The sequence below is a fragment of the Crinia signifera genome, chromosome 9 (genome assembly GCF_055691185.1).
Source record: "Crinia signifera chromosome 9, ASM5569118v1, whole genome shotgun sequence".
NCBI classification, from domain to species: Eukaryota; Metazoa; Chordata; class Amphibia; order Anura; family Myobatrachidae; genus Crinia; species Crinia signifera.
The window spans coordinates 74,593,131-74,620,328 of NC_139225.1; the positions used below are offsets into that span (position 1 = coordinate 74,593,131).

At 46.6% G+C, this 27,198-nt stretch overlaps 1 protein-coding gene and 1 long non-coding RNA gene across 2 annotated transcripts in view; one reads left to right on the forward strand and one right to left on the reverse strand.

Annotated features, from left to right (window-relative positions):
• Positions 1 to 27,198, reverse strand: part of UPRT (uracil phosphoribosyltransferase homolog) — a 41,869-nt gene that overhangs the window by 1,420 nt on the left and 13,251 nt on the right. Inside the window, exons 4-6 of the mRNA XM_083159248.1 lie at positions 21,037 to 21,099; positions 20,213 to 20,374; positions 19,434 to 19,532 (exon numbers count right to left, since the gene is read on the reverse strand). Of these exons, the coding sequence (XP_083015374.1) occupies positions 19,434 to 19,532; positions 20,213 to 20,374; positions 21,037 to 21,099 (324 nt within the window). The remainder of the gene's footprint in view (positions 1 to 19,433; positions 19,533 to 20,212; positions 20,375 to 21,036; positions 21,100 to 27,198) is intronic.
• On the forward strand, positions 15,216 to 18,168 carry LOC146035666 (uncharacterized). The gene is made up of 2 exons (XR_014460688.1): positions 15,216 to 16,890; positions 16,978 to 18,168. It is a non-coding gene; the product is annotated as an uncharacterized LOC146035666 (long non-coding RNA).

The window sequence follows — 27,198 nt, forward strand, 5'->3', positions numbered from 1 at the left end:
TAAAATCAACAACACGCCGATGTGGATAGTGGGGGTATGAAAAGGTCGGACACGTACCGCTGCGCTCGCCACGCTTCGGGATGACGTGGATAGTGGGGGGTCCACAATGACATTATATGTAATTTTACCATTAAATGGCATTATTCTAGGTTCCATCAGAACTGATATCTCATCGCATCGCATGCCATACAATAATGGCATGCAATGCGATTTTTTATCGCATCCTATCTTTTTAATGGATTCACTGACACAGAGCAGTGAATACATTACATAGGAAAATCGCATCGCATGCCATACAATAATGGCATGCAATGCGATGCGATTTCACTACCCTGAATAGCCCACTACGCAAATGGAGTAGTGGGCGCCGTGATAATACACAAGTACCGATTGTGATATCATGATTACTATACTTACTTGCTAGGTGGTACCACTAGAGTGCACTCCTGACAACCCCCCATTCTGTGTTACTCTTTGTTTCTCACTAACCGTAGAAACGTTTTGGAGTTGCGGCTCGCCATTAGACTAACGCAATACCTGAACCATTTCGTGTGTGTGTGCGTATATATATATATATATATATATATATATATATATATATATATATATATATATATATATATATATATATATATATATATATATATATATATATATATATCGACTGTAGACAGAGGCGGCACTCAGCGGGCTTAGTGAAAAAAACTTTTATCTGGAAAACTCCAACGTTTCGGAGCAAACGTGCTCCTTTTTCAAGGGTACACCTTGAAAAAGGAGCACGTTTGCTCCGAAACGTTGGAGTTTTCCAGATAAAAGTTTTTTTCACTAAGCCCGCTGAGTGCCGCCTCTGTCTACAGTCGACCTCTATCTATCCCTCCGGGAAGGCACCAACGGCAGATGCTCCAATGGATTATTCTGCATTTTGGAATACTTTATTTCAAATGAAGTATCTTGTAATTATGTTGTATAAATGCATCAAACACATGAAATACACACAAATATAAGGAATTTGGTACTCACCGATAATTCCCTTTCTCCAAGGTAGCAGGGGACACTGCAGTCATCACGTGTGGGATAGTATGGTGTACTGGAGGAGTCTGCACTTTAAGAAATTTAAGTGTGGCTGGCTCCTCCCCCCTCTATCCCCACCCAGACCTCAGTCTTAAAAAACTGTGTCCGAGAGGAAGAGGATAGGGCAAGCACCCGACAGGAGGAGGACACATCCATTCATAGAGAATATGGAGATTAGAATCCAACACACATCAAACTGTTTTAACAAACAAAAGGTATCAACAGACACATTAAAACATATAGAAAAATAGGAGTAGAAGAACTACTAACAAAACATTCAACCGGCATGTTTAATTTACTGGATAAAGACCCCCTGGAACCAGGAGATATTATTATTATTAGCATGGCAGAAACACTAGCGCTGGGAGGGCGTGCAGTGTCCCCTGCTACCTTGGAGAAAAGGAATTATCGGTGAGTACCAAATTCCTTATTTCTCCCTCGGATAGCAGGGGACACTGCAGTCATCACGTGTGGGAATAATACCCAAGGGGGCGTGGCCGAGATCAGCATGGAGTAGCACGCATAGTGCGGGCTCTCCTCCACCTAATTCTGCTTATACCCATCCTGCGCTGCCCTCCCGGGGTGGTATCCACATAGGCAACACGGTATTGTGCCCTGGTACCTGCAGCTCCAAGGTGACCCCCATCCGCTCAGCCCGGGACCCCTCCAGCTTGTGTCCAGTGCTTGGGGCCTGGGGCGCGAAGACGCTGAAGAAGCCGCACACGCCGTCGGGAGCCCACCCGCCTCCTCTCCCGCCCGGCTCCTGTAACTGGATCTGCGACGGCGGACGACAGGGATAACAGCACGCCCTCTCCCCCGCCGACCGGGAGTACAAGCGAGGTCGCACCGCCGGAAGCCCGCCTGACTGATCACCCGCCCGGCCTCCGACACTGGGGTGAGTGACAGCGGAAGGCTAGATAGCCGCACGCCCTCTCCCCCGATCCGCGCTGACCTTACAGGAGAAGCTCCAATCTGCTGGGGGCGCCCAATACTTTCAGGCCGCTGGAGCTAGACACTATCTGCCTCACCCCCCTCCCATACCCCCGGCGCTGGGCGAGAGTAGCAGTGGGGCATTGGGCGATATTGGCACTATCCCCCCCTCCTGCTGATCTTTGAGGGGAGTGAGGACTTCATCTCCGGCATCAACAGACGGCTCTGGTAAGGGTTTACCCTCTCCCCCTGAAACCCTGCCCTGTAGCAAATAACAAGCAGATTGGCACCTTGTCAGTTTTTATACCCTGCAGGACAGCCATAAATATCTAACTGAGCCGACACCTTTACTGAGCCAGAAGGGTGGTGCCCTTTGTTTGATTGATTGAAGGCCAGGTTCGCATACTATACGCAGCTATATGTGCAAGTGCTGTTTTGTACTTTGTATGGACACTGCCCACCTCCGGTCCTCAGTCAAGCACATGCACCCTAGCTTAACATCCTGAGACCTAGTAATACCTAACTGCAGACCACTACTGTTGTACCCCCGGACTGCTTCCCATACCGTCTATCCGCGGCACCCACCACAAGTAGAATGGGGAAAAGCAACCCAGCTACAGCGGCGGCAAAACTGGAGAGATATGCCAGGAACCCCTCTCAGGCTAAACCCCCCGAGATCACACAGCCCGTATCATCTCCTGGTGCTGAATCTGACCCACCTGAACAACCAGTAGACCCTTTCCAGAGATTGTTGGACGCGGTTGCGGCCACCGAGAACCGGCTGGCGGACAAAATTGCCCAGGTTCAGTCGGACTTATCCATTATACATCATGACCTGCAGAGGGTGAGGGAGAGAGTCGGAGAGGTCGAGACTAGGGTCTCCACAATGGAAGATACTGTAGCCCCTCTAGACCGGCGCACCACAGCCGTTGAATCCCAAATTCAAGGAATCAACAAAAAATTGACGGACATGGAGGGACGCCTCAGACGAAACAATGTTCGCTTTGTGGGCCTCCCTGAAAAGGAGGAGGGTGGTTCCCCGGATTAATTTCTGGAGAAATGGCTCACCGACACATTTGGCTCGGAAGAATTCTCTGCGCACTTCGCTGTTGAACGTGCTCACCGTGTGCCTATGCGACCATTACCACCAGGCGCCCCACCTCGAACCTTCATCGCCAAATTCCTGCACTATCGCGACCGAGATGTGGTCCTCAGACTGGCCCGGACCAAGGGCCCTCTTAAGTGGAATGGTTCACCTGTTTCAGTTTTCCCTGATTTTGCTGTCGACGTCCAGAAGGACAGGGCCCAGTTTGTAACCATCAAAAGGAGACTGAGGGAGGTAAATATTCCGTATGCTATGCTCTTTCCGTCTAGGCTGCGTGTGGTCGCTGATGGAGAGACCAAATTCTTTACAACACCGCGGGAGGCTGCGGCATGGCTGGACAGACATCGACCACAACGCCATGCCTTGGCGCCTGAATGACTATACTCCCCTTACTTCAAAACTGATGAGTATATGCATATATAAGTTGGCTGATGTCGCTCCTCGTTAGCATAGGCCTATGCAACTGTTTATATATTACCGTTCTTGCTTTTTTTGATTATTGCTATTATTCATATAGTGCACACCTCATCCTGTAATGGAGGAGCACACCTGAAGGTGCTCCGTATCCGTGATACAGCGACGCACTGTATGCGTGTACCCTCGCAGCCCTGGGAGGCTGCGTATATATATGTATGACCTAGGTGGGGAGCAGCTCTGGCTCTAGGTCATTAAATTCTTTGTCCCCCTGCAGAAGTTGTGTTCAGTAAAATAGGTATACCCTAAGTATGCTTGTTTAAGTTACCCCCTTGGCCTGTGTTTTAGAGCCGGGGGATAGATAGATAGTTGGTAGCTAGGTATCTATGTGGTGACTTACCATTAGATACAGGGTTTCTCTATGGTATTTGTTGGGGCTCCAGGTGTGCCACAGTTGGGATATGGTATACGGGGTGGGGGGAATGGGTTAAATTGTTCTTTTGGGTGCACCTGCACCATGTGTTCTGCTTTCACTTCTCTATGTCTTTTTCCAATTTTTTTACTGTGTTATGACCGTGTGACCTTATCAGTCTTCAGTATCTTTGTGCTCCCCTGGTGGTGTAGAGTGAAATGGACTGGGTGTGACAATGGGTACGCTTAATTTTCTGACGTGGAATGTGGGGGGCATTAACGATAAGATAAAAAGATCCTTGGTTATTAGACAACTGAGGCAATACAACTCTGATGTCATTTGTCTCATGGAAACCCACCTCGTGGGTAGTAAGATTTTGTCATTAAAAAAACCGTGGGTTGGATGGGCCTACCACTCTACCTATACTTCTGCATCTAGGGGTGTCTCTGTTCTCATTAAAAAAACTGTATCCTTTTCCCTAGACACCGTCCAGATGGACCCATGGGGTAGGTTTGTGTTTATAAAATGCTCCATCCAATCTATCCCAACCCTTCTCATGGCGGTATATGTTCCTCCTCCATACTCCCCATTTGTGTTAAAAAAGGTGGCAGAATTTATGGCATTGTACCCAGGGGTCCCCACAGTGTGTCTGGGCGATTTTAACAACCTGGGGAATAATACCCAAGCACTACTCCCGGGTGGGAGAGCACTGGGATTCCTGCAATACTGCCCTTCCAAATGAAGCCTCAGAGGAGGCGAAGGTGTCAAACTTGTAAAACCTTGCGAATGTATTCACACCGGCCCAGGTAGCCGCCCTACACACCTGAGCCAGGGAGACTCCCCTAGCTAGGGCCCAGGACGTGCTGACTGACCTTGTGGAGTGAGCAGAAATGCCAGGCGAAACCTGTCTTTGAGCCTGTACATAAGCTTCCTTAATGGTTAGGCACAGCCAACGGGCCAGCGTCTGTTTGGAAGCTGGCCACCCTCTTTTTTCAGCTCCATAAAGAACAAAAAGATTATCTGATTTTCTTAGAGCAGCTGTACGTTTTAGATAAATCCGTAGAGCACGGACTACATCCAGTAATTTTGAATCTCCAGAAAGAACTGGAATCACGATCGGTTCGTTCACATGAAAGGACGACACCACCTTCAGCAAAAATTCCTTGCATGTCCTTAATTCGGCTCTATCTTTATGGAAGATCAGGAAAGGCTCCCGGCAAGATAGCGCCCCCAACTCTGACACCCGACGTGCAGAGGCTAAAGCTAACAACATGACAGTCTTCCATGTGAGATATTTTTGGTCAACCGAGATAAGGGGTTCAAAAAGGTCTGACTTGAGGAAGTTCAGGACCAGCGGTAGTTCCCAGGGTTCAGTTGGAGATACAAAAGGAGGTTGTATTCTAAGTACCCCTTTTAGAAAAGTCTGCACCTCCGGGATGAGGGCTAATCTGCGGTGGAAAAAGATAGAGAGGGCAGAAATTTGCACCTTTAAGGAACCCAACCGCAGGCCAGAGTTCAACCCTACTTGTAGGAACTGTAGCAGTCTGGAAAAACTAAAGACCGCCCTGGGAAATTTCTTGGACTCACACCAGCTGACATAGGATTTCCATATCCTATGGTAGTGGGCCGATGTAACCCCCTTTCTGGCTTTAAGCATGGTTGGAATTACTGATGATGGAATTCCCCTTCGTTTTAGCAGGTCGGCCTCAACAGCCAGGCCGTCAAATGTAGATGCTGTAAGCTTTGGTAAGCGAATGGTCCCTGTTGAAGTAGATCTGGCCGCATTGGAAGACGCCAAGGATAGTCTATCAACAGGAGCTTGAGGTCGGAGTACCAAGACCTTCTCGGCCAGTCTGGTGCCACCAGTATGACTGTTGTGGCCTCCCTCTTTATCTTCTTGGAAAAGGAGGAAAGATGTAGACTAGCCTGTACGGCCACGGGATGGACAATGCGTCCACCGCCAGCGCCGCTGGATCCAGTGACCTGGCACAATAGAGAGGTAGCTGATGATTCAGTCTGGAAGCCATCAGGTCTACCTGTGGGGTCCCCCACCTGAGGGTGATCTGTCGAAACACCTCCGGGTGGAGGGCCCACTCCCCTGGGTGGAAATCCTGGCGGCTGAGATAATCCGCCTGCCAGTTCTCCACCCCTGGTATGAAAACTGCCGAGAAGTCCGTTGCATGAGCCTCTGCCCATTCCAAAATGGGTCGAACCTCCTTCATAGCAGCACGGCTCCTTGTGCCCCCCTGCCGATTTATGTAGGCTACTGCTGTCATGTTGTCGGACTGGATCCTTATGGAGCGTCCCCTGAGGAGATCGTGCCCCTATGACAGGGTCAGCCTGATGGCCCGTAGCTCCAGAATATTTATGGGAAGCTTGGCCTCCTGCGGTGACCATCTTCCCTGGAACCTGTTGTTCAGGGCGACAGCTCCCCAGCCTCGGAGGCTGGCGTCTGTCGTCACCATTGTCCATGTGCACGGCCTGAAGCTGCGGCCCTGCAACAGATGTGGGGTATGGAGCCACCATCGAAGTGATGTGCGCGTTTTTTGTGACAGAGAGATTCTCTTGTGGATCTGCAGGTGTGATCCCGACCACTGGGACAACAGATTCTCCTGAAAAGTTCGGGAGTGGAAACGCCCGTATGGGAGGGCCTCAAATGAGGCACCATTAGTCCCAACAGGCGGGTACAAAGGTGTGCAGAGACTGTGCGTAGTTGCAGAATCTGACGTACTCTTAGCTGAAGAGTCCTGATCTTGTCCATTGGTAGGAATACCCTTTCCTGAACTGTGTCCAGGATCAGGCCCAAGAACTGAAGTCTCTGAGACGGATTTAGTTGTGACTTTTGAAGTTCATTATCCATCCGTTTTGGACCAGAAAATTGCAGGTTAGGAGGGCGTCTGCTGCTAATTTTTCTTGACAAGGTGACTTTAAAAGAAGGTCGTCTAAATACGGTATGATGGTAACCCCCTTTAGACAAAGCGCCGTTATCATACAAGACAGTACTTTGGTAAACACCCTCGGGGCGGAGGAGAGGCCAAACTGTAGTCCTCTGAACTGGTAATCATTGTCTTGTATGGCGAACCTGAGAAACCTCTGATGCGGTTCCCAGATGGGTATGTGTAGGTACGCGTCATTGATATCTAGGGAGAGAAGAAATTCTCCCTTCTTCAAGGACGCCACCACTGAACGAATTGACTCCATTTTGAACTTGTGATAGAACACAAATTCGTTCAGATTCTTTAAATTGAGAATCGGCCGGACGGAGCCATCCGGCTTTGGTACTACAAAGATGCTTGAATAGTACCCGGTGCCCCTTTGATGTGCTGGAACAGGGACAATCACCTTTGAAAAGAGGAGTGATTGAATTGACCCACAAAGGGCTGCAGCTGTTTCTTCTGAAGATGGAAGCCCTATTGGGAAAAACAAGTTTGGAGGAGGGGCAGTGAGCTCCAGCTTGTAACCCTGAGTCGCAATCTGAAGTGCCCAGGCATCTTTGCAGTGGGACTTCCAGGTGTCTGCAAAAAATAACAGCCTAGCGCCCACCTCGGGATCCCCTAGGTGAGCTGGGAGACCGTCATGCCACAGATTTCTCTGTGGTCTTGGTATCTCTAATAGTGGTGGATGCTGAGGGCTGGGCTGTTCTGGCCCCACGACCGCGGCGGCCTCTGTAGGAAGGGAAACCTCCTCTGGACCTACCTCTAAAGCCCGCGTTCCCTCGAAAGGAACGAAAGGTAGTGGACACAAAAGGCCTTTTTGGTGGCGGAGCGGATGATGGAAGAAACGCAGACTTTCCCCCTGTTGCCTGGGAGATAAGCCTGTCTAGATCAGGCCCAAAGAGCATGTCGCCCCCGAAGGGAAGAGCCTCCACGGCCTTTTTGATTTCTGGTTCACCACCGCAGAAGCTGAAGCCTTTGCTCCTAGGATAGAATTATCATAGGCTGCCTCCCCTATGTAGGAAGACGCATCCCTGATGCACTCTGCCAAACAGATTAGTTCATCTCGAGGAGTATTCTGTTCTAAACCAGTAACAAGATCAGAAGCCCATTTTTCCATTGCTCTTGCAACCCAAGCAGACGCCAGAGCAGGGCGCAACAGAACTCCTACGTTTGTATAAATGTTTTTGAGAGAACTATCCAAACGTCTGTCCTGTGACTCTTTTAGGGACACAGCTCCCGGGATAGGGAGTGTGGTCTTCTTAGATAAGCGGGAAAGGGACACATCTGGAGTGGGAGGAGTCTCCCATTTTTCTCTGGATGCATCTGAGAAGGGGTAAAGGACCTTCAATCTCCTGGACATCTGAAACTTTTTATCCAGAGACTTCCAGACTTTTAAAAGAGGGTTGTCTAACTCCTCTGAGTCCGGGAAAGTTAGGGGCTGCTTTTGGATTCTGCCAAAAATGGACACCGGAGGGGGTGCGGATGTATCGGCAATGTGGAAAGTGTCACGGATCTCCCTGATCAGACCTTCCACTCCCTGAACCTCATCCTCTGGCAGATCGTCCCCTGCGGGATCCTGAGCTAGATCAGGAGGAAATTCCCCCTCTTCTAAGGGAATACAATCATCTGCGTCGTCCGCCAGGACTATGGCCTGAACCGCCCTTCTCTTCACCGGAGGTGAGGAAGGTCTAGTCTGGGAGTAAGCCGACACAGACTGTTTTAGGGAGTCAACAGACTGAATAAGGGATGAAGCCCATAGAGGCTCAGAAGTAGCTAACTGAGACAGATGGGAGTGAAAGACTTCCCTGTCCTTTCTAGAAGCTTTCATCTCAGCAGTAAAACTGGAGAGAAGGGTCTGTAAAACCTCCCCAGGACATGGGGGCTTAGGCTGGGACCCAGGGGACCTGGGAGTAACAGCAACCTGCACCCTTGCAGAAGACTGAATTCTAGTATAGCAGGGGCCGCACAGGGAAACACCCTTGATATGTGGCGTATACTGCTCCTTGCACTCCTTACAGGAGTACACCTTTTGTGCTGCTTTTGAAGTAGCCCTTCCTGCCATACTGACAAAAGTTTTAAGCACCCCACACGCACACACTACACAGACACAAGCACTCACTAGCACTCCGAGGCCTGAGTGTCAATAGGGAGAGAGGAGCCAATCCTGCCCCCCGATGTGTATTGTGTATGGGGATAACCCCTGCTGAATCCCAGTACAGTTGAGGTCCCAGGGGAAGCGCTGTAACCACACAGGAGCCGGTATACCGGGACTGCAGGTGTCTGAGACTGCTGGAGCAGTGGAGAGAAGCTGCGTTCCGGGCAATGGCGGCCGTGCTGAGAGAGACGCCGATGCTAGCTCCGCCTCCTTGACGCGGACGCTTCCCGCGCCGATCTGTGGGCGGGAAATACAAGTACAGCCGTGTCAGCGCTGACCGCGACCTAAAATGGATGCGGCCGGCTGATACTCTCTCACCAGCCAGTGCGCTCACTTCTGGCTGGCCCCCTTTTTCTGTGTTCCTGGAGGAGACAGGGGAGGCATAACTTTGGACCCGGAACGCCCGCTGCGTGCAGCTGCGGCGGGTCCCCAGAGTGGGTGCTCTGGTGGTTTCTAGGTAACAGAGGAACACTGCGTGCAGTGTCGACTGTACCTCTCCAGGGTTCCTTCTTCACAGGCAGACCCGTCCTGTCTGCCTGTCACTAACATAAAGTGAAATAAAAATAATAAAGAAATAAAAACCTAATCTCCCTCAGGAGACCCTTGCCCAGGAGTCCGACTCCTCCGGGCACTTTTTTTAAGACTGAGGTCTGGGTGGGGATAGAGGGGGGAGGAGCCAGCCACACTTAAATTTCTTAAAGTGCCGACTCCTCCAGTACACCATACTATCCCACACGTGATGACTGCAGTGTCCCCTGCTATCCGAGGGAGAAATATTTTATTTGTGCATAAAACAGAGGCCAAGCAATCATTTTCTTGCACATATTTAGTGCCAATTACATAGCATGACCCCACATTAGTTCCAGTTACAGATCAATTCCCTAGCAGTGATGTCACCAGTAGCACTTTTAGAAAGAAAAAAAACAACATTCTGGAAACCATGGTTTTAGTAAACAATTTGTGGGTCATCTACTGTGCGACTATATAACCCGCGGGTCCACAGTAGGCATTATATGTGATGTATAGATGATCAGAAAGTCACATTATGTGGGCCGCGGGCCGATGGCTGTGGTACGCATATCCATCTTGCTTAGTCATGAGCATGCGCCGTCTCCCTGGCCGGTTACAGGATGTGGTTGAGGTGACTGTGGAATGCACAGTGTTGTAGGTCCCGGTCAGATGGAACACATACATAATTTCCGGTGCCCACTTGTGGATAATTGCTAGTACCATGGCGGCAACAGTGTGGGATTTGCATTGGTAAGTTTGACACTTTGAGGCTTCTGTTAGCGTTTGTACACAGGTGTATGTAACTTAGATGTGTATTGATGACCTATATAAGGGGCGCCCAAGGTGGTGCTCATTGTGCTGCCAACTACCCTGCTGTACAGATGACATGTTAAGCTGTCTTGACAAAGGACCTTGTGTTTGGTCCGAAACGTCGAGTGAATGGTGATGTATTAAAGCTACAATTTTTGGGATATTATTTGTATCTGGAGTGTGCTCTGTTATGCAGATGGCTATATCTGCGCTCCACGGTTATATATGGTACACCTTGTGTGTCACTTTAAATGGAGCACCCCACTGCTGCTACTTTCTCCTGAATTGGAGTGCGGATTGCTCTAGATATAGATTATATAATGAAGTTATCCGGAGTGCCAAACAAATCTGCAAATATATATATAGAAAAAAAACCTTATGGTTTCACATGTCCCATTAAGGCTTCTTACACATGATCTGACATTTCAGAAACCTGTTGTAACTCTTCCACTCAAACTCCAAAAAGCAATGAAATTCCGATCATTAAGGCTGGCACCTCAATGGTCGTGTTCCTTGAGCAATACAGATATGGTACGCCATCACCGCCTGTGGGTAAGTGCAGATTCAGCACTCTCACAAAGGTGGAGCTGCTAATTCACAGATTTGTGTGCTCAATGGAATACAATTTTAAATCGTATACCATCGAATTGTATGGCATTTACAATGGTATACGATTTTAAATTGTATAAGCACCCTAATGTATAATGTAAGCACCCTAAATTGTATAAGCACAATTCCAATGTTAAAAGCACCACCACGCCACCCGTACTATAAACGCCAACCCGAAGCGAGGGACGGCGGTACGCGTCCTCCGACCTTTCCATACCCCCACTATCCACGTCGGCGTGGAGTTGATTTTATATAGTGTGGCGAGCGGACGCGGAATACATGTGAAGTAATGCGCATCCACTCGCCGGGCTTGGTGGCTCGCTGCGCTCGCCACACTATAAAAAATCAACTCCACGCAGACGTGGATAGTGGGGGTATGAAAAGGTCGGAGGACGCGTACCGCTGCGCTCGCCACAGTCGGGCTTGGTGGCTCGCTGCACTCGCCACATTATATAAAATCAACTCCACACCGACGTGGATAGTGGGGGAATGAAAAGGTCGGAGGATATAATTTCCGGTTATACCACTCAAGTGGTAAAACACCCTCTAGGAGTCCCATGGATTCAAATAGTCTATGGGCTTTATACAGAATGTGGATTCAGGTGACCTGTTCAAAACTATTTTTTATAGTATGTAAAGCTGGGTACACATATGTACAATTTAATTTTTCTTGCGACCGTTCGATCGACCGAATACACGTTCGGCCGTCCGAAACATACGACCGATCTGCGCGTACACATATGTACAATTGTACTTGCGACGTCCGATGTACTCCCGTCCAAACAATCGCAAGAAAAAGATTGTACCACCGTACACACTCTCCCGTTCTGGCTATTCGCACGATAAAAATGTACACAACATTATCATAATGGGCTGGATTTAAAAGAGCATACCAAAACGAGGCGTGATCACGGAACAAAGAATCGTTCGTGTAGTACAGTGAATAGAGCCGTGACTATTCAGATCATTGCTAGCTGTACTGGATATACGTACGTTCGTTCGTCTATCGGTGCATTTGGGCCTTTTTAATCATGAGCTTGAGGAGAAGGAAGGCTCGTGCGTGCATTTTGGCTGCTATGGCCATTAGATTGCGGGCTATTAAAAAAAGAAAAAGGACCAAGAATCGGAGCTGCTGGACCAGAGACTGGCTTCTGAGGAGAGACACCTTCTCCCACATGCCATTGCTAAAGGAGATACGGGAGAACAATCCTGATGATTTCAGGAATTATCTCCGTATGGATGACGCTACCTTTATGGAGCTGCTGACACTGGTTACCCCTTTAATAGAGAGAGAGGACACCTATTTCAGGAGGCCCATTTCTGCAGAGCAGAGACTGGTGGCAACGCTGCGTTACCTGGCAACAGGCAGGACCCTTGCCGACCTGAGATTCACCACCGCAATCTCATCTCAAGCGCTGGGGTTGATAATACCAGACACCTGTGATGCCATCGTCCAAGTTCTTCAGGACAAATACATGAAGGTAAATATGGAAATTACATACATGTCCCCCATATGTATAGCTGTGCACATACCTGTACCCTACATGTATATCTTTACAATGCCTGTTGATTTAATCTTTTACACCAGTGGGTGGGGGGTCTTTTTGATAAGGCGGGTAATAGCTTTGAGGCTGCAATGGGGGAGGGCTGATGGGTCTAAAATCAACCAAACAGATTATTAATACGCATATACTTTTATATTGCAGTTTCCATCGACCAAGGAGGAGTGGCAAAATATTGCACGTGATTTCCGTGATCTATGGAATTTCCCTAATTGTGGTGGAGCTATCGATGGCAAACACGTCAGGATCATGCCCCCTGCAAAGAGTGGATCTTTTTATTATAATTATAAGGGGTTCTTCAGCATTGTTCTAATGGCCATCGCTAATGCCCGATACGAGTTTGTATTTGTGGACATTGGGAAAAATGGTAGAGTTTCAGATGGAGGAGCCCTGGAGAATACCTTTTTCCACGACCAACTGAAAAAAAATGAACTGAATCTGCCAGAGCGGACTGAAAATGAGCACGGTTTGAACTTTGTTTTTGTGGCGGATGAGGCCTTTGCATTGCACCCTAATGTCCTTAAACCCTACCCACAAAGGGCGCTGAACAGGGAACGACGCATTTTTAACTATCGCCTGTCACGTGCCAGGCGAGTGGTTGAAAATGCGTTTGGGATTCTGAGTAATAAATTCAGAATTTTTCACAGTCCCATCAATCTGCGCCTAGATAAGATTGACAAAGTGGTGCTGGCCTGTTGTGTGCTGCACAACTACCTGCGCAGAAAAGCGGTGCACACACAACAACTGGGGGCTACAGTGGATGAGAGCCAAGTTGTTGACGAGCCTATTGGTCTGACAGCTTTGGCAACTAATTTAAACACCAGAAATGCATCAACGCAAGCAAAGTTGTCAAGAGACGAGTACTTGAATTATTTCAATGGTGTTGGGGCTGTGGAGTGGCAGAATGACATGATTGCTTAAAAATGTACCTTTTTGTCATTGTAAATATATTGTTTTTTGGTGTGTAATAATCCATATTTTGCCAATAAAATTTGTATACTCACAGTTCCGCACAAGTTGTCCTCTGCGTCTTCTTGCAGCAAGGAGGGGGAGGTGGAGGCCGAATCACGGCAAGTGAGTGGTAGTACTCAGGTGCCAGGCATTCCTGGAGGGCACAATGCCACGGCACCTGGAGTGCAGACTGTACCCAGTACTGGTGTTTATGTACTAGCAAGTAGTTGCTCCACCACACCTATTTCTATGCCAATTTCTCCTGGTACTTTGTACGTATGTATATCTGTGCCCTATAGTCACCCTGCATGGTAAATGATATTTTCACACGGACACCAACTAGATTACAGAATTTTTTATTTTTATATAAATTATTAACTTATAAACTTATAAAAAATATAACATAAATAACAAGTAAATAAATAATAAAGAAATACTTAAACATAAAAATATTTAAAACAATAATGCACTTAAATAAACTATATAAAATATTTACATATGGTGGTAAACTTGTCCCACCCCATAATCCCCTGTATCCATCGGTGGTTGGGAGGGAGATGGACTTTCCAATAAACTCTGGAAGGGGCCACCAGGTGGACCTGGTGGGAGCGTATTAGCCAACGTTGCCGGTTGGTGCTGCCTTTGCCCAGTTGGTGGCTGTAAATGTTGATACTGCGGATATTGCACCGGGTGAAATACCGCTTGTTGGGGTATAGGAGCTGGGCTGATGGGTTGAAATTCAACCCTAGGCAGAGGGGTCTCATCGGTGAGACGTGTGTGCCGGGACAGAGTCCCCACACGGGCCCGGTACAGCGTCTCATAAAATATGCGCTCTACCTCCACCCTTGTAGCCGGGTCCAACTTTCGCAAATTGTCAGCTAATACACTCCCCACCCGGTCCGCATCATCCTCATCCATGGTCATCAATCTGTTGGCAGACTCCAGGATCTTGGTGGTTGCCACGTCCGCAGCATCTGGAGTCTGCCTCGGCCTTTTGCGCCCTCTTCTTGATGGCGCTTCTGCTGGAGGTTGAGCGCTTGTTTGCGGTTCAGCGCTGGTCGTGGCGGTTGGTGTGGGGGTGGAGCAGAGGGCCGGTGAAGGCAGCTGTGATGCCACCTCCAGCGATGCCGAAGATTCATCCTCGGCAAATAGCGATGGCTGTAACAAAACAAGATGACAATGATGTATCACTATCGATTTTTAAGACTTCCATATATTTTTATATCTACGCAGAAGAACGCAGCCCATACACCACCATGTTGCTGCCATGGATGAAAGTGAGCTAGTTGAAGAGGCGTTATGACTGGCATCTCTGGAAACTAATTATTTAGATACCAGACATACCAAATACTAATTTAAACACCAGAAATGCATCTATGCGTGCTAAATTAACAGGGATGAATACATGCAGTATTTTATTGGTGTTGGCGCTGTGGATTGGCAGAATGATATTATTCCGTTAATTTTAGACAACAAAAAATATTACAATAATCCGCGCCAGAAAGACTACAACAGTGTAGATACCAGGGATTACCAATGACAACCAAAAGTTCCAAATACAAAAAATGTGGTAAATGCACTTGCGATGTCTGAATATTGATCACTGTGTTCTCAGGCGGATAACAGTATACCTCCACCACTGAGAAGAACCAGAATTAGGGCCACAGAGAAGGTCAAATTGACGATGTATAACCAAAAGGGGGGGTATCGCCCCCTGCAACTGACCTCTCTGTTGTGCCCAACAGAGAGGTCAGTTGCAGGGGGCGATACCCCCCCTTTTCATTTTACATGTTCACAATTTTTATACTGTACTTGCTGTTATATTTATCTGGTTTAAAAAAAATTTTTTAAAATAAAATACGTCTACTTACTGTGCCGCAAATGGTGTCATCAGAAAGCTCTTGGTTGCACGCGGAGGTGGAGGGGGCAGGCTGGTTCCTTGTAGTGTTGCTGACCGAATCCCTGGGCAGCTCCTGGTCCACCGTGAAGGCCAGCAGGTCGTAGTACCACAGCCTGGGCACATAGACTTGGTCTGCCCCTGCCCCAGACCGCTTTGAGGACTCCACCTTATTTAGTTCCTTTTTAAATACGGTCCTCATATTAGCGATCCGAGTCCGGACCCACTCTACATTTGCTGTGGGGTAGTAGGTCTGGCTCACCCTCACCAGCTCCTCCAGAGCAGATAGCCTCTTCTGCCGATTCGAATGGTCTTTGGATTTGGTATTCCAGAGACAATTCTGATCCCTGTAGGCCTCAATGAAGTCCTTCATAAATTCGACATTTTTTTCTGCCATGGTTGAATTTCTGTTCCAAAAAATAAAATAAAAAGGCATATTATTACACCATAAACCATTTAATGTACAGGTGTTCAGTCTGTGGGACACTAGATATACTGTAGCTATAGTACAGGAGTTGAAACTCTGTGGGACATAGGATACACGGTCACTACAAGCCCCAGCATACCCATGGCCCACAGATTGAAGTCCCTGTCATAGAAAACTACACATTTTGTGTTAATACTCACCGAAATAATTGTCGATACAGTCCGGAAAATTCGCTGCGCTGCTCCGATCAATCCAACAGCAACGACGGAATATTCTTTCGTGCTGAACGTGGCTTGAAACACAGTGATTGGATGAGCACACGAATCTCCGCCCCACGCACGTGCTTCGCGTCACACAGACACGGGACATCGAGGAGCCATGTCGGAGGGTCTGGCGCCACCGCATATGGGGGAGGCCAGTACAGAACCTACAGAACCTTTGTTTTCCAATTCTGCACTGATAACAACAGATAAAGAAATCGCTGACAACAAGGAGAAAAAAGTGACGCGCGCATCCGCCATGTCATCTGCAGAGGTGGAACTGATGGTCAAAATGCTGGATAGAAGGGACTACGATTGTTCGAGAAAAACATACCCCAAGACAAATTATAGAAAAGAAATTATTATGCAGCGTGTATGCAAGGAGATAAAGGAGAAGTTTGGGAAAAGAAGGTCCAAATACCAGCTCCAAAAACGGTGGTCGGACCTGAAGCACAAGGAGCAGGCCAAGCTCAAGAAAATTCGTGGAATTATTAAAAGAAGTGAGTCCAATGCCCTAGGTAGCTTTATTAATATACTGTCATGATCCATTACATTTTGTGTGTTTTGCTGACATGTTGCTTGTTTTTACTCAGAGGAAATCCATCCCAGGAGAAGACATGAGGAAGGCAGAGACAGGGCCTCCAACCTAAAAATAAAGAAGGAGAGTACAACAGGTAAGGTTTTGTACCAGCACACCAACAGAACACATGTTTTATACACACAACAAGGGGTAGTAATATGTCACTTTACCTTGTCACTATAGATGATATCCAGGCTGCGCAGCCGATGGAAGGGACCGCAGAGGGCCACCAAGTGATTGCGATCACCAGCAGTGTAGATGGTGAGTGTATACTGCAAATCATCTTTATGGGATAGTGACGTATCATTTGTGGAAAGGTAAACCTTTCTTTATCTGTACTTATTATAGATATCATCGAGATTTCAGATGTCAGTGCAGAGGGGGAGAAGAACACACCATCACCTGACACGTCCAGCGACGAAAGCACAATGCAAGAAAACATGACACAAGTCCATAAATGTCTACAAGAACTTAGCGGGAAAGTCCATACCGTAGCCCAAAAAATTTCAAAAATCCAAAAAGGCGTAGCAGTAGTACACTCTTTATACGAAAAAATTTATAACGGTTTGCATTGTAAAGTCAAAAAATAGTTTGTGTACTTTATTTAACTTTTTTTCTCCTTCTTGTTTATTTGGAGGCCAGAAGCATGGTGCATGTCGTGGCAAGCAGTCTCACGGCAGCAACGCATCCCATGTGAGCAGGCCGGGATGTTCCCATGTGATGCGTTGCTGCCGTGGGACCGCTTTCCACTACATACACCACCATGTTCAAATGTGTTTTTATGTTTTTTGGATGGGTGGGCTTTCCTGCTAAACCTTCACACGTGGCACTTATGTCATGGCAAGCAGTCCCACGGCAGCAACGCATCACATGTGAGCAGGCCGGGATGTTCCCATGTGATGCGTTGCTGCCGTGGGACCGCTTTCCACTACATACACCACCATGTTCAAATGTGTTTTTATGTTTTTTGGATGGGTGGGCTTTCCTGCTAAACCTTCACACGTGGCACTTATGTCATGGCAAGCAGTCCCACGGCAGCAACGCATCACATGTGAGCAGGCCGGGATGTTCCCATGTGATGCGTTGCTGCCGTGGGACCGCTTTCCACTACATACACCACCATGTTCAAATGTGTTTTTATGTTTTTTGGGTGGGTGGGCGTTCCTGCTACACCTTAACGCAAGCACCTGTATAGAGAAAATATGTCCATTTGTACATTTAGATTTTGGCAGGTACCACAGCTGATATACTGCATGTTTTTTGGATGGGTGGGCTTTCCTGCTAAACCTTCACACGTGGCACTTATGTCATGGCAAGCAGTCCCACGGCAGCAACGCATCACATGTGAGCAGGCCGGGATGTTCCCATGTGATGCGTTGCTGCCGTGGGACCGCTTTCCACTACATACACCACCATGTTCAAATGTGTTTTTATGTTTTTTGGGTGGGTGGGCGTTCCTGCTACACCTTAATGCAAGCACCTGTATGTGATATACTCTGTTCAGGTCCGACCACCCAAATAAACAAAGTGTTCACAGTATTTTTTGTCAGTATTTCTTAATAAATGTTAAGTGTTTATGCAGAACAATGAACATCACATATCTATCTATCTATCTATCTATCTATCTATCTATCTATCTATCTATCTATCTTCTATAACTATATCTGTCAGGAATGCACACACAACGATTATTTATTTCAAAAGGAATGCACACACAACGAATATTCTTTAACAGCATGGCGCGGAAAGTACGGGGGAGAAGACTTCCTGTTGTTTACATGCTGCGCTGATGGAGGGATGACGCAGCTAGTCAACACCCACATGGGCGTGCTGCTTTTGGGAGGAATGATCGCAGGAACGGGCTGCATATCGATCGAACGTGCGTACACATGTCACTTTTCTTTCGATATGGAGCCGTCCTGTCGGAAGAATATTAAGCAGCAAAGAACCTGCGACCGACCGACCGTGGACGGCCAAGAGCGTTTTTGGCCGTTTATCGATCGCAACGAAGGGATCGGGACAGCGTACACATATATACAATCGAACGGCCGTTCGTCCGCAGATCGGAAGAACGGCCCGACGATTGTACATATGTGTACCCAGCTTAAGACTTTTGCTATCAGCGCTATCAATAATATACTGCAAATCTGTTTGTGCTTTTGTGTGGGGGGATTTTGTGCATTTCCAGCTCGCAGTCCATCAAGGGACCTCAATTCTCTGCAAGTATCCTGCTTGTATTTGCTAGATACACATATTTGCAGTTTATTACTGAAAGTGCCAATAGAAAAAGTCTTACTGTTTTGTATACATTTCATTAATACTGGCAGTCAGCACATGCAATTGTGCATTATGGCTAAAACCAAGCTTGTGCCTATTTCTGTCCAGTTTCATGAGAGGAAATCTCATCATCACAATGTAAATAGGAGCTGAACAGTCCTGAGTGGTGAAAAGAGCTTCAATGTAGGTGTATAGGTCACACATGTATTTACACATCTAGAAGGTGCAGTTCTCTACATTAGCAAAATCATGCGACAACAGTAGGTGGCGATAGGGAGGAGATTTTATATACGAGGCTAGATCTAGACTTTGGAATTAAGCACTTCCTAGTTCAGCTGTCCTGTAAATTGTACTGTGAAAATACACAAAATATGTATGTTACATGCATATTTCTCTGCAGAGAGTGCATTGGCATTGCAAAAGGATTTGCTCTGGGGGATATTTGCCACCTTTATCACCTTGATGCCCATAGCAATAAGTTTTAAAGCAGCATTAAATCATGCTCATGATGAACAGAGAGAACTCACCATGTGGGGTGGAGAAAAGGCTGAGCAGTATGATGCAGGATGGTTGGACCCCGTGTTCTATCAGAACTTTTACAGCTTCAATTACAGTATTTCCAGTGCCTGTAGGAGAGGTGCAGGACAGACCAACAAAGTAAAATGACAAGCGGAACAGGGAGAGCCTAGCAAAGTGTTTGAGCCTTTGATGTGACTTGGTATTAACAGGACCATGATTCATTGAAAATATTTACCTATTATTTCACATTGATAAAAAAACAGCAAGAGTAGAACGTTTATATAACAAGAACACTGGACACTAAGCTATATAATATATTTTTTTTTCAGATGCATTAACCCCTTGAGTGGTGGGTTTTGCTCGGGCAGGTTTGTCCTGCCCCAGAAAGGTTTGTCTCCCCACAGAAGGGCAGCCGCTGCAGCAGCCCTTGCTCCCCTGGCCCATTCAGGGAGGCTTGAAGGGACTCGGGAGCCCGAACTTTCCCAAGGGGGACCTGCCGTCTGGTCACTGCTGTGAATGGGGGGACGAGTAAGATCGGAGTATGATCGCTGGGGTGGGGACTGGCCAGAGCAAAGGTAAGCAACAGGGGGAGGGCCACCTCCTTATCGGTGGCATGCCCGGAAAATTTACGGGAGAGCCCGCTCCTGCAGTGCTGCTCGGCCTGGAAAGTCTCTGGGCATACCACTAGTAGTAGTTAAAAGACAAGCTATAAAATAATAGTCGTACTGTAAAAATAAGGTTTAAACAAAATCTTCCATTGATGTGGTCATTGTATGCCAGTACTCACTTAGTATAGGGTACATCAAGAGAACCTTCCTCCTGTAAATATCTGGTGGGAATTTGGCATAGTACACCTTGGCACGTTGTGTTTCTTCATCACTCTGGATCAAGATCTTCCCAATACGAATGGAGCGGCAGCAGTCCCTGAGCCCCTGTTCCATGGCCTCCCCTGGAAGGGAGTTGTATGTAAGAAGTGAGCTAGCAGGGAAAAGATCATGACAAGAAATGGGACTCAGACAGGAAAGTTTTGGTATCAGTGGCACTTTCCTAATACCAGTGGGTAAACAGCCTCTGGTCTGCACCTCTCACCATTCCCAATTCTATTATTTAAAATGGACTGCCCAGCTTCCACATATAGGGAATTCAACTGATGATGGGAAGTTTAAAAAAAACACATGTAATTAAAAAAGACAGAAAATGAGACAATGTGTTTTCCATAGAAAACACCGTATCTCTTCCTCCCACTCCCAGAAAAATCACCAGGACTGATGCTGGCAACCTGGCGGCACCCTCCCTGAAGAATAATTAAGCAACTGGAAGTTTCCCAAACAGTAGGGATTTAAAAGCGGAAAACGCTGCTATTACTTTTTTAAATTGTATTTTATTTAAGTGGTATCGTGAGCGCACATACTGGTGAGAAAGTAAGAACAAGCGCCCCCCCCCCCCCTTATAGTTACGTACGTTCTCGGAATCTATACACATTAAGTAGAGAGGTCGGAAGAAGCCACAGCACCTCCGTATCTGCCGGGCTCACCCACATCAGCGATGTCGGCGGCACCACAATAGATACTAACAGGATCACTAATGTACTAGTATGTGCCCATAACTTACCACTTCTCATAATGCTCACTCCACAGTTCCCTTTCTCAAATTTCACTCCTTCATACTTGTAACCTATGACAGTAATAATAGGATTATGCTCCATACTACTGTAGCATGACAATCAGGAGAAAAACAAACAGTATTTGGGCCACATCACATGGCTTTTTTCATCATTATGCATTGAGCTTTTCTAGATACGTGTATGAGACCCCCAATATTCTTTCCTCTACATTATACACCATACAATATAGACCTTTAGGCAAGAGCAGTCAGGAAAGGTAACGGGCAGATCAATATCTAATATTGGAAATAACTTTTGAAGAAATCTGCCAATAATTTAAAATTAACATGTTATGCTGTGCAACAGTATTTATTATTTATAAACAGTTTCTTATATAGCGCACACATATTCCACAGCACTTTACAGAGTATAGTTAAATATTCACATCAGTCCCTGCCCTAGTGCAGCTTACAATCTATATTCCCCACTACATGCGTGCGCGCACACACACACACACACACACACACACACACACACACTCTAGGGTTACATTGTTGGGAGCCAATTAGCTTAACAATATATTTTTGGATTGTGGGAGGAAACTGGAGTAAACCCACGCAAGTACAGGGAGAATATACAAACTCTGCACAGTTAGAGCCATGGTGGGAATTGAACCCATGACCTCAGTGCTGTGAGGCAGTAATGCTAACCATCACACCGTCCGTACTGCCCCATTAAACAGTAAAAAGGTTTCTGATGTGACAAGTGTTACTTCTCCATATGCTGAAAATAGAAATATAACATTTAACCCTTTGAGTGCCAACATCTGTGAGATGCTAAAAAGGCCAGAGTCACTCACATTTGCTATATCAATTAAAATAAAAAATGTTGTGTAAAAAAGATTATATTTCCTATATAAAAAGGTAAACATTACATGTCATTATGATGAATAAAAATGTCTGCTTGGCAATTTTCACACCTATTTTGACAAATCCCCTTGGCACTCAAAGGGTTAAAAAAAAAAAAACCTGTACAACTCTTTACTTTCAGGAATGCTGAGGTATTGTAGGCCATGGTCCATCGCAGTCCTCTGGTTGATCAAAATTCTTCTGCCCCCTTTACACATCACATTCAGAACTTTGTAAAAGGGGGTGTACAAAGATGGAGACATTTTCAAGTACCTCAGAGGAAAATACCCACTTCTGAATGAACAAATCTTTGTTGGTCTGCAAATTACTCAACTTCTTGACCAAAATACCTGGCATGCCAGCAAGTGCACTATCTGATCTGGTCACAAGCGATGCGACCAGTCAGATACAAAGGGGTTTTATATACGAAGATGTAAGGTCTAGTTCAGATGAGGTGTTGCTATGGACAACCAATCAGAATATACTTATTTCTTTAGCACCTTGTAGAAGATAATAGATAGAATCTGATTAGTTGCCCATAGCAACATCTCTTCTGAAACAGAACTACCATTTTAGTAAATAAACCCCACAGAGTGAGCGGCTGCTGGAATATAATCTTCCTGAAATCGTAATTTATACAGGGACATCTCTGCATCTTCCCCAGTATCTGCTGTGCTACTGATTGGTCAGCATGGCAGGACCCTGTCACCCAGTGGCTTTTCAGAGGGGCAGGTGCCCAGTAAACATAAATGAACCCTCCCAGCTTCCCCACTAGGGTATATTCAATGCTCTTTAGCGAGTTGTGACAGCGAGCAGTGCCGATTGCTCGCCATCAGTATTCAACTGACCCTCCTGCACCTGTCGTTTCCACCTCACTGGGTTTTTACATCGTGGTGGAATCAGCATGTGCGGCCGTCAAGATAGCAGGCTCTCTGCATTAGCCACAAACCTCACTGTTTGGGGGAATCCTCGCCATCCTCTGACAGAGGATTCCCCCGAAACGTTGAATAAGGTGAGCGACTAGAGCTGGGTTTAAATGGCAAGGATGGCCAAAAACAAACCACCCTCGCCGCAGACCCCCCCTCACTGGCAGCATTGCATACCGTCCACTGTGTATCTGGTGGATATCAACTGTTACAATGATTTTCAAATAAAATCATGTCGGATAAGTTACACGCGAATACACATTCTTCCCCTATTTCATTATTTCCATTTTTGGGGGGGAATTGGTTGAATTGAAACATTTATATTGCATCAAGAAAATAGATTATTTTAAAACTTACTGTGTTCTATGACAGGATTACTGATGTACATATAATGTAAGTAGTGTGGTTAAAAACCTAGAGCTACTGCAGTAAAAACATTGTGAAGTCATTCATTTTTCTTGATCTCAAATTAGTAAAAGTAGGATAAACAAAGCAAACAAATTAAAAGTATTACCTTGTTGTATATTGTGTTTTTCCATGCCACTTCAACTAGGGGTGTCTCAGATTTTTTTAAATTTAACCCCTTGAGTGGTATGGCCGAAAATTTTCCAGGCTCAGCTGCGCTGCCACAGCGCGCTGTCCCGGAAAATTTCCAGGCATACCACGAATATGAAATAGGTGTGCGCCACCTCTTGAGCCCCCAGTTACATCCCCCATCCCCCCCAATCACCTGTGCCCCGGCGAGCTCCGTACGCCGGAGCTCTTCTAACCCCTGCCGCTCCTCTAGCCTCTAGCCGCCTGTCGCCATTCATTTTGCAGCAATGACGTAGGCGGCAGGCTAGGGGATGTTCGGGGTGGCTCGGGAGCACTCAGGTGCCCGAGTCCTCCCATGCCACCGCAAAACATCCCTGAGCCTGCTGCCTGTGTGATGACTGACAGGCGGCTGGGGCAGCGGCGGCAGGGGCGCTCCGGCGTAGAAACGCCAAAGCGATGGTGAAGGGGGGGAGCTCTTAATGATTTGTGGTGGGTTTTGCTGGGGCAGGACAAACCTGCCCTGGTAGGTTTGTCCTGCCCCAGCAAAACCTACCACTCAAAGGGTTAAAGATATATATAAAAAAAAAAACATTTTTGCCAAATATATCAACTGTCTGACAATTTATTAAGTATTGATTTCTCAAATTATTATTTAATTTACTAATTTATTTACTAATCGTGACTTCTTTATCTAGTTTATTTGAAGTATCACGGGGTCTTTATTAAGGAATGAACACAAAATTTGGACCCAAGGTAAATCTGCTTTAGGTTTCGGGATACACAACTAAAAAGTTACATTGACATTTTGTCCATTGTCTTGACATCCTTTATTAAATAAAATAAGTTTCATAAAAATCTCATATGGGTGGTGGACATTTACATTTTTGGGGGCGATTTGAGGTTTAAGGACCCAGTGTTATTTGCGCTGGATGTAGCTCCGCTCATCCAACGCCGTGGCTCGCCAGATCACCCCTGCTGGCGAGCAGACGCTACATCTGAATAGGACGTGCGAGCGTCCCACACGCACGCGCTTCCCAGTTTCCAGTCAGGCGGGAGGTGGCGAGGGGAGCTCCGTTGTAAGGGGCCCCCCTTCCAAAGGCTGCCGGGGGCTGGAGCATGGTGAATCCACCGCCAGCCCTGCAAAGATGAGCGGCACTACATTTGTATGGCCACTTCAAAGCACTCTTAACAGAGAATACCTGGGGCCATAATCATCTAGTGCAGGCATGTCCACCTGCGTCCCTCCAGCTTTTGTGAAACTACACATCCCAGCATGACTTGCCATAGTTTTAGCATTCCCTAATAGCAAAAATGTGGCAAAGCATGCTGGGATGTGTAGTTTCACAACAGCTGGAGGGCCTCAGGTTGGACATGCCTTGTCTAGCGTATCAGTGTTCTCTCTTCCCAAAAAAGAATGAACATCCAGATGTGTCCAAAATCATGTCTCCTCCATGCAATACATGTCATGTTTTACATAAGGCATGAGCAACTTATAACTGTGAAGCGTCGGGCGTCTTTGCGTGCAACTTTTCGCATTTCTTATGTAGATACAGCTGCAGTCACATATATTATAGGGATGCTGCAAATAGTTTTAATCAGCAGAAGCAAATAAGATACGGTACTTGTTTCCTAGCACGGCCACCACGATTTATATCGTGGTGGTCATGTCGGAAAAAATCGCGTCGGTCGCGTCGGGTGCATACCAAAATGCACACGACGCGACCGACGCGATGTACCCGATTTCTCCATAGGCTTCAATGTTAAAGTAATTTAACATTGAAGCCTATGGAGAAATCGGGTATCCATAGGCTTCAATGTTAAATTATTTTAACATTGAAACTGAGTACATTTAACATAGAAAAAAAAGGTAAATGGCCCAATATGGGCCATTTCTCATTGGCTATGGCCCCGGCATGTGTTTAAAAAATAATGGCCCCCCATTGTGGCCGCCACCCCCACGATTGACGCGAACCCGGGCCATTTCCCATTTTTTCCTATGTTAAATGCACTCATTTTCAATGCTAAAATATTTTAACATTGAAGCCTTTGGGGAAATCGCGGGCACCGTGTGCCTTAAAGTTAAGGCACACGATGCCCGCGATTGTGGCCGTGCTAGGAAACAAGTACCTAAGATACATTTAATGGAGAAGTGGCACAAAAAGATGCCTTGTTTTGCCAAGTCGCACCAGGGCTGCTAAACGTGAAAGAAAGCTAGAAGTATGTGGACACAACTGTGCATAAGTGTATTCTGTAAATGCCCTGAGCCAGTCCATGGGTAATCTTTTCTCTCTTCTTGGTGGCCAACAAAGGAACTGAATGAATACAGTGGATCAGAAAAGAGCACAAATCAAAGCATAATGTCGGACTACACAGCACGATTAGCGCATTTTTTGTCCAGTTTACAGTAATGACTGCCAATTCCGCTTACAAACCTATAGGTTGCGTGAAGAATGAACCTTACAAAATGTAACATGCAAATTGGCCATCTATGTGGCTAACTGAATTAAGCCCATAGTCTATGAAGCTGAAACAAGGTATTTGCATAAAGTACACACTGTTCCATGATTTATCTTATTTAATATACCAGGATGTAATGGTTCACCATTTTGGTCCAATTTTGTGAAACGTCCAAGTTTCCACGAAGTCAAAAATTATACAAAGTCAGGCAATGTCATAGCATTACTGCCTCACAGCACTGAGGTCATGGGTTTGACCCCCACCATGGCCCTAACTGTGCTGAGTTTGTATATGCTCTCTGTGCTTGCGTGGGTTTGCTCCCACATTCCAAAAATATACCGGTAGGTTAATTGGCCCCCAACAAAAAGTTAACCCTAGAATGTCTGTGTGTGCATTTACATGTGATAGGGAAGATCGAGTGTAAGCAGGGGCTGATGTGAATGTTCATAAATTCTCTGTAAAGCTCTGCGGAATATGTGTGCGTTATATATATACACATATATATATATATATATATAGAATGGTGGGTTTGCAGGACAGCACTCCAAGGAGATACGTCCCCTGATGATAACTGGCTAAAGTCCAGTTGAAACGGCTGTCGGGACAGCCATTGTTGTTATTTACCTGCACATGGAATAAACTTCTTACTTTCTTCACCTGAAATTCGCCTGAGTGCTGGTCTTCATCCTTCTGCGGGGGGGGGGTAAGTGTAATATATATATATATATATATATATATATATATATATATATATATATATACATATATACACACACACACACACACACACACACACACACACATATATATATAATAATAAATAAAATAAAAAGCATCCAAGTTCATTAAAAGTTGAATGTTTTAAGCTCCAAATAAGAGTAGCTGGTAAAAAGTCACATCCAGCTACAGTATATACCAAATTATATTACAGTGCTTGGCTGGAAAACATGATACCATAACATTTTGTATGCAGATACAGTCCCAGTTACAGATGGAGCCGGCTCCATCATTGCAGGGGCTGGCGGTGGATTGGCCATGCGCCAGCCCCCTCCAGACTTCACAAGGAGACACGCGTGCATCCCCTTACAACGGTGTACCCCCGCCACGTTCCCCCACCTCGCCGCTCCCCCCCCCAACCCTGCCCGTCTCCCTGAAGCGGAGACGGGCAGGGTTCCCGTCCCCCGCTGGACGGTAAACTGGGACGCTCGCACATCCCAGTAACATGTAGTGTCTGCTCGTCAGCAGTGGCGGTCTGGTGTACCCCCGCCACGTTCCCCCACCTCGCCGCTCCCCCCCCCAACCTTGCCCGTCTCCCTGAAGCGGAGACGGGCAGGGTTCCCGTCCC